The following is a 16,206-nucleotide window of genomic DNA, read 5'->3' on the forward strand; positions in this document are numbered from 1 at the left end:
TGATCAATCAACATGATCATCAATACAATTTCAAGACAACCAATTCACTTTCAAATACAATAATTCTCAACAAAACAACTTAGGCCTAATGGCCAACTACATTTAATCCACTTACTTCAACCATTTTAGTCATTAAACTAAATCACCACTTATGCACTAAGACATCACTCATTGATTATACCATATTTTCACATCATTTTCCTTATTTCCTTCGATATGGTTGAAATCTCACACACAATACACATCCAACATTCCTCCTTTCAATTTCACTACATCAAACCAACCTACCATTCATTTAAACACCAATCATGATCATATAACATCAACTATATCATTTTTACACCATCACCCCACCAATGACCTCAATAGGTCGAATTTCACATCCCCATCAACCTAGGGGTATTCAATCCGATTCCACACTCATACTCATCATATACTCCTATTATTTACATATACCAATGGTTCATGATTCAATTGTTCAATTACAACACATACCAATTTCATAAAGTCTTGAAACTCATCACAAAATTGCCTAAGTTATAAATTTACAATTCACCATAATTTTTATTGCATCAATCATCATCATTTATCATTCTAAGCATTTAATTACAAAGGAGACATACCATTTAATGCTCCTTACTACCTTAACCCAACTTACATCATCAAAACCCTAACCATTATATGATCTCATTTAAAACAAAGTGAGGGTGAGAAACCTTACCACCAATAACTTCCAATGATCCTAGGGATTGATCTCCAAGCAATGATTCAACCCAAAGACCCACAAAATTTCTCCAAAATCATCCAAAACCGCCGCTGAAAATGGGGTTTTTCACAAGATGTGGTGGTTTTCATGGCTTAATTCTACTACTAATGGATTCGGAAGGTTGTTTCCAACAAATTTCAAGCCAAGAATCACTTGAATCGGTCAAGAAATGAAGAAGTTGCAAGAGGAAGAAGGATTCAAGGTCATGGCTATGGAAGTGGAGGTTCACGCGTGAGAGGAAGAGAAATAGGAGAGAGAGTGTGAGGTTTCCCACTTAAAAGGTCACTCAGGCCATGGGTGGGTCCCACATGCGATTTAACTTTTATTAATCACCTAATTTAAATCACAAATTCATAACCTACGTATTTTTCTGGTTCATGTCATATTTTTGTTTCCTAAAAATACTGATAAAATTTTCACGCTTATCTGTACAATTATACCGCAGTATTTTTACTCCGGGAAAAATCACTATTCATCAAAATTTTCAAAACTTGTCTATCCACTCGATTTTTCGTCCTGAATCCATTTCCGACATTATTTTTATCATTTGAGGTCTTCTACTCAATTTTTCATGCCTCGGGTTACGTGTTTGGTAAATTACCATTTTGCCCTTTTCACTCAGTTTGGCCTTAATTTTCGGATTTTCACTAATCCTTCCCTTTTAACCCACAATATAGCATATAATTTCATATTTAGATTTACGAGTTGTTATAATACATAACTTGTAAAGCAAGTAAAAATAAGATGAATGTCTTAAATTATAAAGATTGTTGGGATGTAAATGCACCCTAGTTTGTCGGGCTAAAGGTTGACAATCCGTATATATTAGGTACCCAAAAGGTGTACCAAATGTGTGGGGAAAGAGCCAGGAAACAGAAAGGTTATGTTCAATTTCTAGCTCTGCTCGCTGGCGAGCTCGCTCTAGCGAGGAGGCCAACGAGCTAAATAAAAATGAGACAGAAGTTGAGCTGAGGTAGGGGATTGCTCGTTGATACCCTTGCTTCAGCGAGGTGAAAAGCAAGGAAACAGATCACCTGGGCAGTAGCTACTGCCTGGGCAATTAATTCACTCGTTGTAATGCTCGCTTCAGCAAGTTGAGCAATGTGCTCGTTGGGGAGCTTGCTTCAGCTACGAGCCCAGCGAGCTGCCCAGTTTGCTGAAAAATGAAAAATAAGACTTTGAGGTTTATGGGAACCCCATAGCAATGTCTAATAAGACCAATGTGATATGATTAAGTCATAATTGATTATTCTGCAATGTCACTGAGTCACAATTACTGTTTCGGTTTATTTTAAATATGATAATTATTATTAATGGAACGTATAACGTATAACGTTTAAAAAGAAAAAGTGTAGCCGTATTTTAATTGAAATGTTGTGATTGCAACTGCGCTTAATATCACACGTAATGTTAACGAACTGGGTGTACAACGAGACATTACACTACTCACCTTAAAAAGCCATTAATGGAGTTTCTATTCATTGTGCTCTTTGCGGCTTTACTATGGGTAGGGAATATAATTCTATCTTCTAAGATTAATTTATATGCAGGTGTTTGTACTTTTTATTTTTATTTAGGTGTGAGGTGTTTTTTGTGTGTGAGGGGGTGTGGTTTCAGACCACAGTGCGTCGGAGGTGTGTGTGTCTGTGTTTTAGATAAAACAAAATTGCTGAGTTAACATTTAATTATAAGAATGATTTATTATAAGAATATTTATTTTGAAAAGTGTTTACAACGAAGTTAAGACTTAGATTTTGTATTTATAATCCAAAATTAAAGAAGTTATATTATAGATTTTGAAAATGTGACCATCTAGAAGCAGACCTAGCTAGTTTTGTGCTTTTTTTTACCTTCCTTTTGTATCAAATATTTTTTTTATGATCTTTAAACAAGTGTAATAACAAATACGGGGTTGTTAACATATAACTCTGGCTTTATGACCACATGCTTTATGTTTATGATATGAGATACTAGTCTTCTATAATATGAGACTAATATTTCATATATATATATATATATATGGTAAAATTATTTCTGCAACCACTTTACGTACAACAACGACAGATGTATGGTTATGATTTTCCACTTTTAATGCTTTCATCTTTTGTATGGTTATGATTCTCCGCATTTAATATTTTCACGTATATATACGGCAAGTATTTGATTGTTGTACTACAGCAGATACAAAAATATAAATCCGTATATATATATATATATATATATATATATATATATATATATATATGTATATATGATTTAGTAGATGTACAGTGATTGCACATTAGGAGAAATTGGAACATGTAATATGAATCTTGACAAGAAATTGTATACACAATATGATAAATTATGGAACAAAAACATAACGGCTATAGCTTAGTTAGGTAGAGCACATTGTTTACATGCGCGTCAATGTTTTTTTCTCCCCTTTTTCAGAGGAGTCCATCACATAATTATAATATTAATTTTTTTTTCTCTTCAGAAATTTTTAAAAAATTTATCAATTAATATGGAAAGAAAAAGAAAGAAAAAATTTATACTATAATTATATATTCCAAAAAATACAGTTATAAGAAATGAAATTATATAAACTTATTTCCTTTTAAAAGAGATATTAAACCATCTGCAGATCTGCTAACTACTAATGGTTAAACGGAAGGGCATTTCAGTCAATTCACGAGAAAACTTCAAGCTTCTCGCGCGAGCGAAAACGTGATCTCAAGTCCACTCCTCTGTCCTCTCAGATTCGCAACGATTAAATCCCGAAAATAGCTCGCTCTCTCCCTCAACTCACCGAGCCAACTCGACGCCATTGTTGAAGCACTCGTGAGCTCCACTTACTCAGTGCTGCAGCTCACGGGAACAAGTTCCTAGTCGAAGCAGCCGCGTCTTCCTTCCTCGTAGCTCGCGACTCAGTTGCCAACTCGGGAATGGCTTCTTCGGAAGCTGATTCCCGTCTGAACCCGGTTGTCGTCCCTGCACTCGAGAAAATCATCAAGAACGCGTCGTGGAGAAAGCACGCGAAACTCGCTCGCGAGTGCAAATCCGTCATCGAAACTCTCACCTCGTCGCAGAACCTCAAATCGCCACCTTCCAATGACGCCGCCGAGCCCGAGGCTTCGGTTCCAGGCCCGCTCCACGACGGTGGCCCCGTCGATTACTCACTAGCCGAGTCCGAATTGATCCTCGGCCCTCTCATTACTGCCGCCAGCTCCGGCGTCTTGAAGATCGCCGATCCTGCCGTCGACGCCGTCCAGAAACTCATCTCCCATGGCTACCTCCGTGGCGAGGCGGACGCCGCCGGAGGTTGCCCCGAGGCGAAGCTGCTGGCAAGCCTGATTGAATCGGTGTGCAAGTGCCACAACTTGGGCGATGACGCCATGGAACTGCTGGTGCTGAAGACGCTCTTGTCCGCGGTAACCTCGTTTTCATTGAGAATTCATGGTGATTGCTTGCTTTTGATTGTGAGGACTTGTTATGATATATATATTGGTAGCAAGAATGTGGTGAATCAGACGACGGCAAAGGCGTCGTTGATTCAGATGATGGTGATTGTGTTTAGGAGGATGGAGGCAGATTCGTCCTCGGTTCCAATTCAGCCCATTGTGGTGTCTGAATGGATGGAGCCAGTGGAAAAATCTGATGTGGATAACTCGATGACACAGTTTGTGCAGAGTTTTATCACCAAGATTATGCAGGATATTGATGGGGTTTTGAACCCACCTATGCCGAGTAAGGTTTCGGCATTGGGTGGGCATGATGGTGCCTTTGAGACCACGACGTCGGTGGAGACCACAAATCCGGCGGATTTGTTGGATTCCACTGACAAGGACATGTTGGATGCCAAGTATTGGGAGATCAGTATGTACAAGACAGCCTTAGAGGGTAGGAAAGGGGAGCTTGTGGATGAGGAGGGGATCGAGAGGGATGATGATTTGGAGATTCAGATTGGGAATAAGCTGCGGAGGGATGCATTTTTGGTGTTCAGGGCTCTTTGTAAATTGTCTATGAAGACGCCCCCCAAGGAGGCATCTGCTGATCCACAGTTGATGAAGGGGAAGATTTTGGCTTTGGAGTTGTTGAAGATTTTGCTCGAGAATGCTGGAGATGTCTTCAGGACTAGTGAAAGGTAGAATTCTCATTGTGTGTTAATATGCTATTTTTTTCCCCCCTCTCTTTTCTCATTTTTATGTACTTCTTTTTTGGGGGGCATTTAGTTTAAACTTCAAACGTTAGCATTTTTTTATCAGTTAGAGTGAAGATATGTTATGAGATGAATCCTAGAGTGAAGATATGTCTCAGTGTAATTGTACTTCTGTCAGTTTATCAGTTAAACATAGTACTGGTCCACCGGAAGTTGGTTAGCATGACTACATTTTCTGGAAGTTCTGTCAAAGTCAATAACTCAATCTCACTTTCTGGAGTACATGATACCATTTGGATTGTTACTAAAACAACAAGTTATTTACAACAACCAAGTCTTATCCCACTAAGTGGGATTGGCTACACAGGTCAAATGATGCCATTAGGTTCTATCTTTCGAATCGTTACCATGTAGAGGAAATTGTGGAGAATCTTTTGGGAGAGTTATGCTGTAAGGTAAAGATAATCTAAAGAGAAGTATATGAATGTCATATTGTCATATTGCTAGATTAGGCCTCACAAGTTCTGAGGATATTGTGAAATATAAAACCCCCCTTAGTCCCAGAAATTCCTTTGAGCAGCATATTTTATGGTTTCTACTAGAATAGAACACCTCTGTTGAGAGACTATTGAATTTCACATTGCTAGGCATATTACTTGCTTTTAAGTTGATTGATATGGTCCCCAGTTAGGGTAGTGTCATTTCCCACTATAATATTTGATATTAGTATAGAGTAAATGTAAAAGTTACATTAGTTACATATTGTTAGTGTCCACTGTGTATAGGGTTATTTCTGTAAATAGCCTAGTCCTATTCAGTTTAGTGATCAGATAATTGTTACAACAGAATAGGCTGATGTGTCCTTTGTATCAAACTCTATAAAGAGAATTACTGGATTGAATGAATGCATAAAAGGAGAAACTCAATCTTGCATTCTATCTGCATGAATTATATTTTTAGTTGTGTCATATGCTACTATAAAGCTCCCTTGTGTCCTCATAATTGGGGATTCATCAGGAGTTAGTTGAGTAACAGATCAAATCATGTAAACATGATGTCTGTGAATAGCATATGATTCAGGTTATATCATTATCTTCTGGACGCTTCCAAAATTGGGGTTTCATGGGGAGTTGTTTATTTCGATATGCTATTCTTGTGTTGTAATTTTCAGTTCCTTTACCATTGTCTCTTGAATTTTGTTATTGTATCTTTTTTTCTTTTTCTTTTAGTTTGAACTTTTATTCTTTGAAGTTTACATTAATGAAAAGTGACATTATCTTTTCTGTTTTATCATGACAATTGACACTTTTTTTCTTCTATTTTATCATGACAATTAACTGTTTTATCATGATAAAGAACACTACTGATGGTTGCATTGACTGTGATGAAGCAGGTTTTTAGGTGCCATCAAGCAGTACTTATGTTTATCATTGTTGAAGAACAGTGCTTCAACTCTTATGATCGTTTTTCAGCTATCATGTTCCATTCTCATCAGTCTGGTATCAAGATTTAGAGCTGGATTGAAAGCAGAAATTGGAGTCTTTTTCCCCATGATTGTTCTCAGGGTTCTAGAAAATGTTGCTCAACCTAATTTTCAGCAAAAGATGATAGTGCTTCATTTTCTAGAAAAGCTTTGTGTTGATTCACAGATATTTGTAGACATTTTTATCAACTATGACTGTGATGTCAATTCATCAAACATATTTGAGAGGTGTGCTTTTTATTTATTTGATATACTTTATGAATATTTTTTGCTATTTTATGTTTATAATATGGATCTACAGTTTATTAGCTTATGTCCTTGTTTTGTACACTATTTGTGCTGGTGTGGGTGTGGTTGTCTTGAACTTGATTGTCATTTAATATACGCTATGGTCTATAATATTTATTTGTTATATTCCTCCTAGGATGGTCAATGGACTTCTTAAAACTGCCCAAGGTGTCCCTTCTAGTGTAATGACCACAGTTTTGCCACCTCAAGAGGCAATACTAAAACTTGAAGCCATGAAATGCTTGGTTGCTATTTTGAAGTCAATGGGAAACTGGATGAACAAACAATTGCGTATTCCAGATCCTCATTCAGCAAAGAAAGCTGCAGCAGTTGATAATAGCCATGAAGCTGGAGGTCTTCCCACAGTAAATGGGAATGCAGAAGAGCCAGTTGAAGGATCAGACACTCATTCTGAAATCTCAAATGAGGCATCTGATGTTTCAAATATTGAGCAACGCCGGGCTTATAAACTGGAACTTCAGGTAAGAAAATATATGAGTTTTGGTGTAGCAAGAAGATCTCTGTTATTGCTTTGAGTGTTCATCATATATGAAGCTAATGCTAAGTTTATGGCAGGAAGGTATATCACTTTTTAATAGGAAGCCTAAGAAAGGAATTGAATTCCTCATCAATGCCAACAAAGTGGGTAATTCACCAGAGGATATAGCTGCTTTTCTTAAAGATGCGTCTGGGTTGAACAAGACTTTGATTGGTGATTATCTGGGAGAAAGGGAAGAATTATCCTTGAAAGTAATGCATGCCTACGTGGATTCTTTTGAATTTAAAGGGATGGAGTTTGATGAGGCTATCAGGGTCTTTCTTCAAGGATTTAGACTGCCTGGTGAGGCACAGAAAATTGATCGAATCATGGAAAAGTTTGCCGAGCGTTATTGGAAATGTAATCCAAAAGTCTTTTCTAGTGCTGACACAGCATATGTTCTTGCATATTCTGTGATACTGCTGAATACTGATGCTCACAATCCCATGGTGAAGAACAAGGTGTGCTCAGTTATTTCTATAAATTGATGTGCATATGACAATGATAGATGAGATAAATTATTTTATTTTTGCTTATTGAGTTATGCAGATGTCTGCTGATGATTTCATAAAAAACAATCGTGGCATAGATGATGGAAAAGATGTACCAGAGGAATACTTGAGGTCCTTGTTTGAGAGAATTTCTAGAAATGAGATCAAAATGAAAGACGTTGATCTGGCACCCCAACAAAGACAGGCTGTGAACCCTAACAGACTTTTAGGCTTGGATAGCATATTGAATATTGTGATCCGTAAGCGTGGGGAAGACAATCATATGGAGACCAGTGATGATCTAATCCGACATATGCAAGAACAATTTAAAGAAAAAGCTCGCAAAACTGAGTATGTTCTCCATTTTTTTCCCATTATGTTGGAAATATTCTTTTGAGTTCATGAGTTAACCTTATTCTATTTTTGGCATGAAGAACCTTCAAATGCCACTGTGTAAACATTCACGTTCATGCTGTTTATGGGCCTACCACTTTTACTAATATTTATCTGTTAGTTTACTTGGTCCATGTCAGTTTGAAGTATGGTGTGTCAATCTGAAATGTTCACAGTTGTGTATTTTTTTTTACTCTTTTATGCTAATTAGATCACTTGTTTGGAATTTTGAAGTTAATTTATTCTTCTTTTTATAGAAATTTATCCTTTTTATTGTTGTTTCTTTCATAATATTTTCGAAAAAGAAGTTTCTACTTGTTTTATATATATATATATATATATACACAGAGAGAGAGAGAGAGAGATCTATATTATTGATATTTATTTGCTTGCAATTTGTAGGTCAGTCTATTATGCAGCAACTGATGTGGTAATCCTTAGATTCATGATTGAGGTGTGCTGGGCACCGATGTTAGCTGCCTTCAGTGTTCCTCTTGATCAAAGTGATGATGAAGTTGTAATAGCTTTGTGTCTTGACGGCTTCCGCTATGCTATTCATGTTACTTCTGTAATGTCCATGAAGACTCATAGAGATGCTTTTGTGACTTCATTAGCAAAGTTTACTTCCCTGCATTCTCCTGCTGATATAAAGCAGAAAAATGTAGACGCAATCAAGGTGGGTAAATGTATAATTCTTTTCTTTTCTAGCTGGCTTATATAATAAGCTGAACTCATTATTGATTAGCTATTCTTCTTGTGCTTTACGCTACTTTCTACTATACTGACAGAGTGACAGTGTTAGTCACTTAGTGTCCCCCTTTCATAATGTGCAATTGTTTCAAGTGTATTCATTGAGTTCCTTGACATCTTTTTAAGGTTTGAGTCCATGTTTAATCTTGTTCTTAAATTGGATGTTTTCCATCCTTTTTCTTTATTACCCTTGTTCAAAAGAGTATCTTTTTGCGATACATGATTAAATATATGTTGTATGATTGGATTTTGGGACATTGATGAGCAGGACAGAAGGGGAAGGGAAAGATTCTCCCTTCTTTGGGTGTTTAAAATTTTATGGGGGGGAAGGAAATGTGAGGGAACCATTACCCCTCATTTCACCTCAAATTTTCACATTTTGTTCTGCTCCAAATTGAGGGGTTATTAGGGGTTTTTGTTTTACTTATATTTTAAAAACATGTCATTTACTTTTTTATCTTAGAAATTTAGTTACTTCAAAGAGCTTAGAAGGGTTGTATTTAACTTTTACAGTGACAACCTATTACCTTTCCCTTCTTCCCTCTTTAATAATGTAACATGGAGAATGCAACTTTTTTTTGGTCCATTGTCTTTTCATGTCATCCTATTCGTTTCCATATCATTTCATTCTCTCGAAAACTTCCAAACATAGTCCAGTGGTATTCCTTAAAAGTCATGGTTTTGCACAACTCCATCCTGACACAAACTAATCATCGTTGCCCCAATTTGATATGAAGTTATTTCATTGCTCTGAATTTTTGGTGCTGTAAGGGCATGTCTGAAAACTCTTTATAAGTCTGTTTTAGAAATTGTTTTGAAGCACTTGTTAATTTTCAAATTGCTGTACAGTTTTCACAAAGTGCTTTCAACAGCAAGTTTTAATGGACTGGTTTCACATGGTTTGGACAAGTTTTAGCTGCAAAATGGATTCTGCTTGATGATTCAGTCCTATCTAAAGCTGAACTCTCTACAAGTGTTCATCACTACATACATAACAATAAAAAAAAAATGATCATCCTTTCTGTTTGAATGAGATCACAAAAGCTTCTGCTGTAACTGTAATAATTTGCAAATTAATGGACACGTGCTTGTGGAAATTTTCCTGCCTTGCCGAAAGCCATTCTGGGAAGAACAATATCTGAAAATGCATATATTTAGTTGTATGTGTATTTAGGATGCATTATGCAATATCAGAAAGCCAATGTTAAGCTCCTGTAGATTTTCCATATGAATTGTTGATAGGTGATAGTTACTATTGCTGATGAGGACGGGAATTACTTACAAGAAGCTTGGGAGCATATCTTGACCTGTGTTTCCCGATTTGAGCATCTACATCTTCTTGGAGAGGGGGCTCCACCAGATGCCACATTCTTTGCTTTTCCTCAGAATGATTCTGAAAATGTAAAGCAGGTGAAATCAACTATCCTTCCTATTTTGAAGAAGGGACCTGAGAGGATGCAGTATGCAGCTGCCACGGTGATGCGGGGTTCATACGATAGTGCTGGAATTGGCTCTAATGCTTCTGGGGCCATCACATCAGAACAGGTGAACAATCTAGTGTCTAATTTGAATATGCTGGAACAAGTTGGTAGCTCAGAAATGAATCGCATATTCACTCGGAGTCAGAAGTTGAACAGTGAGGCCGTAATAGATTTTGTTAAGGCTTTATGCAAGGTCTCCATGGAGGAACTGAGATCCCCGTCTGATCCACGGGTGTTCAGCCTTACAAAGATAGTTGAGATTGCGTACGTATTATCTTCTTACTACTTAATGCATGATACCTCCTTCTTCTCCCTCTGAACTATATTTCCTCTCGTGGCTCTTGGTGTTTACGGGTTGGGGGTTATTAGTGGCATTTTCAAAACCCTAACTTTCTGGGAAATTGCAATATCCTTTATTGATTATAGACAGAGCATTTTTTGCCCTGGTTGCTTTCTCTCATTTGACACATTGTCCCTTTTGAATCCCCAAATCTCATGCAAAACCCTTTGTAGGTTGGGAAAATTGGTCATTTGAACTAGTTTCCTGTCCAATTTTTGTAAATAAATATTGGGTTGCATGTGAAGTCACCAAAGTTTGGATGGTAAAACAATTCACTGACTGTTTAATTTTATTGATGAGGGAAACTAACAAGTGCCCCCAAAGATGAAGTTGGGAAAGTGCAATTGATCTGGAAAAAAATTGGGACAGAGCATTGGGGTTATGATTTTGTGGTTCATGATTGATTGGTGCTTATTCGCTGCAGTCTAAATTATGTGGTTTGAATTTGACATGATTATTGTGTAACAGGCACTATAATATGAACCGTATCAGGCTTGTGTGGTCAAGCGTCTGGCATGTTCTCTCAGATTTCTTTGTAACCATTGGCTGTTCTAGAAACCTTTCAATTGCAATTTTTGCAATGGATTCCTTGCGTCAGTTGTCAATGAAATTTCTTGAGCGGGAAGAGTTGGCTAATTATAATTTTCAAAATGAATTTATGAAGCCTTTCGTCATTGTTATGCGAAAGAGTAGCGCTGTTGAAATTAGAGAACTTATTATCAGATGTGTTTCTCAAATGGTTTTATCTCGTGTCAACAATGTCAAATCAGGATGGAAGAGCATGTTCATGGTAGGGATGCTCAAATTATGTTTTCTGTAGAGAGCTCCAATTTGTACAGAAAAAGTTTTTGTTTTGATTTTGTCTGCTGAAGAATATAATTTTTTTCCTTCCACTCATGGCTTGTGTACTTGATTTCAGGTATTCACAACAGCAGCATATGATGACCACAAAAACATTGTACTCTTGGCTTTTGAAATTATTGAGAAAATTATTCGAGATTACTTTGCATACATCACTGAAACTGAAACCACCACCTTTACAGATTGTGTGAATTGTCTAATTGCATTCACCAATAGTAGGTTTAACAAAGAGATTAGCCTAAATGCCATTGCTTTTCTTGAATTCTGTGCAACAAAACTAGCAGAAGGAGATCTTGGCTCTTCGTCAAGGAATAAAGACAAGGAAACTTTTGGAAAGATTTCTGCACCTTCACCTCGACGAGGAAAAGAGGGAAAAATTGATAATGGAGAGGTGACAGACAAGGATGATCATCTCTATTTGTGGTTTCCTTTATTGGCTGGTGAGGACATTGTATTAAGTTTGTCTAGGCATGAATTACGGCAAAAGTATTTAGCTTATGTTTTGTAACTTGCTCAAATGATTTGTACTTACTGCTATCCAGCACCCACCCTTGTCTTAGATGGTTACTTATGTACTTATTCAGTGTCTATTTTATGCAGGTTTGTCTGAGCTTAGCTTTGACCCTAGGTCTGAGATAAGGCAGAGTGCCTTGCAAGTCCTGTTTGAAACCTTACGCAACCATGGCCGCCACTTTTCACTACCTTTATGGGAAAGAGTATTTGAATCAGTCCTATTTCGAATATTTGATTATGTTCGTCATTCTATTGATCCTTCAGGGAGTAGCTCACAGGTCAATGAAGTAGAGACTGACGGTGAGCTTGATCAAGATGCATGGCTTTACGAGACATGCACATTAGCCCTCCAATTGGTGGTAGATCTTTTTGTTAACTTTTATAACACAGTCAATCCACTTTTAAGAAAGGTGCTCATGCTCCTTGTAAGCTTTATACAGCGCCCTCATCAAAGCCTGGCTGGCATTGGTATTGCCGCATTTGTTCGTCTGATGAATAATGCTGGGGAGCTGTTTTCTGATGAGAATTGGTTAGAAGTGGTTTTCTCACTAAAAGAAGCAGCAAATGCAACAGTCCCTAACTTTTCATTCCTTGACAGTGGGGAGTTTGTGAATAGAAATCATGAACATGCTTCAACAGATAAAGTTGACAGGGATCCTGCTGAATCTGGCTCACCTGATAATTTAGAAAGCCTGAGGACTCGTCGACTTTATGCATATTTATCTAAAGCAAAATGCCGAGCTGCTGTTCAACTTTTATTGATTCAGGTAGATTTTTATTCTGTTCCTCTAAACATTGTTAAAATATCCTGTAGAAAGAATGTGCCAAAAAAAATAAAAATAAAAATTGCCCAATAGAAAGAAATACAAGGAAGAAGCCATAGCAGATGTTTTTCTTAGTATTTTCATAGGAATTTGATCAAAAGATCTTTTAGTCTTTATATTACCAATGTCGTTTACTATTTTAGCACTACTAAAATTATATGATCTTAGGAACATGCACTATCAAGGAGGAAACATATATTTCATTCAATACCTCATTTCCATATATAATGTGCACTGACAACCATAGTTATGTGTGCCATAAAAAACAGATGTATCTAGTTTTTGAAAAATAACAACTCTCACTGAAATTGGCAGGCGGTGATGGAGATCTATAACATGTACCGTTCTCAACTTTCAGCAAAATCCACACTAGTCCTGTTTGATGCTTTGCATGATGTGGCATTACATGCTCACAAGATTAACAGCAATGTTATTTTACGTTCAAAGTTACAAGAGTTTGCCTCTATGACCCAAATGCAAGACCCTCCACTTTTACGCCTTGAGAATGAGTCCTACCAAATATGCCTCACATTTTTAGAGAACCTAGTTGTGGACAGGCCTCCTAATTATGAGGAGGCTGAGGTTGAGACTCATCTCGTTCAGCTTTGTCAGGAGGTCTTGGAGTTTTATATTGAAGTTACAGCTTCTGGAAGAGTATCTGAATCTTCTTATGGTAGACAGCAACATTGGTTGATTCCTCTAGGCTCTGGGAAGCGAAGAGAATTGGCTGCACGTGCGTCGCTTGTTGTAGCTACACTTCAGGCTATTTGTAATTTGGGAGATATTAATTCCGAGAAGAACATGGCTCATTTTTTCCCTCTTCTCTCAAGCTTGATAAGTTGCGAACATGGCTCAACTGAGGTCCAAGTGGCTCTCAGTGATATACTTAGTTTATCAGTTGGTCCTGTTTTGCTACGTTCATGTTGATGATCTCTTGGGAAAAGATTGACTCGGCATTTTGAGATGTAGAATATTTTTGTCTAAATCTTTTTGTTCATATTTTCCTCCTCTCCTTTAACTTGGATACAGAAATATAGTGTGATAATGTGTGGGAAGTTACTAGTGATTTTGAGTATAGATAATTCTAGAAGCCGAGGTTTTCCAATCAGAATTTATCTGTATAACCAGGAGGTTTAATGTTGTATGCTTTAGTTTATGAAAAGAATGAGTTTTGCATCACCTCCTATAAAATTTAGTTTGTCAAGTTTGATAATTTTCTTGTTATTTGGTGATTAATTTCTTAGCTGCGGTGCAAAACGCGAACTCTATTGCTGAAGTTGCTATTTACGAGGACTTACAAGGTCTGAGCATACCAAAAGTGTCAACTAAAACTTACAATAGTACTTAAATATGACTTTAAAAAAACCACGAAATAACATCACAAATAAGAAAATATAAATTCACCAAAACAAAAGTAAAGATTAAGGCTCTGTTTGATTGTTGTTCTTGGAAACAGTTTTTTAGTTTTCAGAACAAAAAAACTAAAAAAATTCATTTGGTAAGACCTGTTTTGTAAAAAATATTTTGAAAACTATAACTGTTTTTTTGTTTTTAGAATCAAATTTAGAGAATATGTCTGAGTTGTTTTTGTTTTCTGTTTTGGATTTTAACTTTCAAAAAAAAAAAATACAGAAAATAACTGTTTTCATAACTATTTTACAAAACAGTTTTAAGAACAAAAAAATCAGAACACAATCAAGCATGCCCTAAATTATTGCAAGCATTATGAACAAATAGCACTTTCGTAAGCTGTTTGGCAAAGACCCACTCAATCACCCTATCCTCAAGTTTGAATACGTGGATAATCGAAGTGATACCACGATGCTAACATTTTTTTTTTTTGCTAGCTAACATTTTTCTTTTACTATTTGCTTTTACTGGGCCAAACGCTAACATACTACCATTTATTTTAAGGGATAAGTTATTTTATATACCACTCTTCAATATTATTAGATCATAATTTTAAAAAGAGAAAAAGATAATAAATATTAATTGAGATTTTAATTTAATGATATTGAAACATTATAGACAAATAGATATAAAAAAATAGGTAGAAAAATTTATCCTTTATTTCAAACCTATTGAGACCCATAATTTTCCTTAATGGATAAATATCACTCGATGTGATCGTGAACACATTCGGCCCCGAACTCTGACACATAGTCCTATCCAGCCCTTCCATTCTTTCCACCCTCATTTTATTTTGATTTTAATTAGGATGAGCAAAACTTATATATTACCTATGATGGATTGAGTGTAGTGGCAAGCAAACTGTATTATATTAGGAAGGATAAGGCCGAACCCCCAGAAAGCTACTTGTTTGTAGGGACTAGGAAGGACCGTAGTGTTTCCTAGAAGATTTATTTTAGGATTGATGGGAAAGTGTAAGTGAATATTGAAAAATATCACGTTTAATTTAGATTTTTGAAAAAAAATACTAGGCAAATAGAATAGATGGAGAAATAACTTTTGTGTTAATTTTTGGATAAAATTCACTGTTACAGAATACCACTTGAGATGTGGTATTTTGAGATAACTAGAGAAGTGAAAAAACAAGTGCGAAATTTCTCCCGAACATAGATTTTGCAAATTTAAATAAATTTCTCTGGTAATATTTCGGTCAACCAAATAACTTTTTTTACATTTTCCTACCAAATTTACCTTCAAACCATTTTTCTAGTAATTACATTTTCCTAGTATTCAAAAATTTTGTCATCAACCAAACGCCTAATTGTATTATTTCATATCCAAAGAGATTAATCGTACACCTAAAAGACATGGGACAAGAAACCAAAAAATATATTTTTTAAATAAATAAATAAATATAATAAATGTTTAGAATTTGATTAAATTTATAGTTTGTTATGTATCAAAAAAAATTATAGTTTGTTTTAAAAAACTACATATACTTTTAAATTTTTTATTAGACAAATCAAAAGATTAATTTACATGTGGAACTTGGATATGAGAGTTAAGGGAGATTTTATTCTTAATATTTGATTTATGATAGGTTCCCCCTTTAACCATTTGCTGTACTTGGATCTTGTATCCGTGATGAGCTTGGACCTGAAATAGTGAAATCCTAGTAGGGAACATTATAGCAAAATGTTTTTCATTGTGTTTACCAAAAAAAAAAAAAAAAAAAAATTTGTTTTTCATTGCCTCTACCTGTAAACTTGCTTATATCAAAACCATTTAGAATGAATATGAAAACTGAGTGTAACACTAACTAATTTTTGTATGATGAACCGCAGTTTGTTCTATAAATGAAAAAAAAATATATATCCGTTACATTCTCATAACATCACAATTCTGAAATGAATTTTACTTTAATAAT

General features: G+C 35.9%; 1 protein-coding gene across 1 annotated transcript; it reads left to right on the top strand.

Annotated features, from left to right (window-relative positions):
- The first annotated feature begins 3,552 nt into the window (after positions 1–3,552).
- Positions 3,553–14,032, top strand: LOC133285882 (brefeldin A-inhibited guanine nucleotide-exchange protein 2-like). The gene is made up of 11 exons (XM_061483194.1): positions 3,553–4,892; positions 6,301–6,618; positions 6,815–7,160; positions 7,255–7,677; positions 7,766–8,058; positions 8,503–8,776; positions 10,093–10,595; positions 11,140–11,461; positions 11,591–11,972; positions 12,133–12,812; positions 13,185–14,032. Exons 1-11 carry the CDS (start codon positions 3,694–3,696, stop codon positions 13,794–13,796), a joined length of 5,352 nt encoding a protein of 1,783 aa, XP_061339178.1. The 5' UTR covers positions 3,553–3,693; the 3' UTR covers positions 13,797–14,032.
- Positions 14,033–16,206: the final 2,174 nt, after the last annotated feature.

Source organism: Gastrolobium bilobum, unplaced genomic scaffold (assembly GCF_033153095.1).
Source record: "Gastrolobium bilobum isolate Gb01-03AN ecotype WA unplaced genomic scaffold, APGP_CSIRO_Gbil_v1 utg58926, whole genome shotgun sequence".
Lineage (NCBI taxonomy): Eukaryota > Viridiplantae > Streptophyta > Magnoliopsida > Fabales > Fabaceae > Gastrolobium > Gastrolobium bilobum.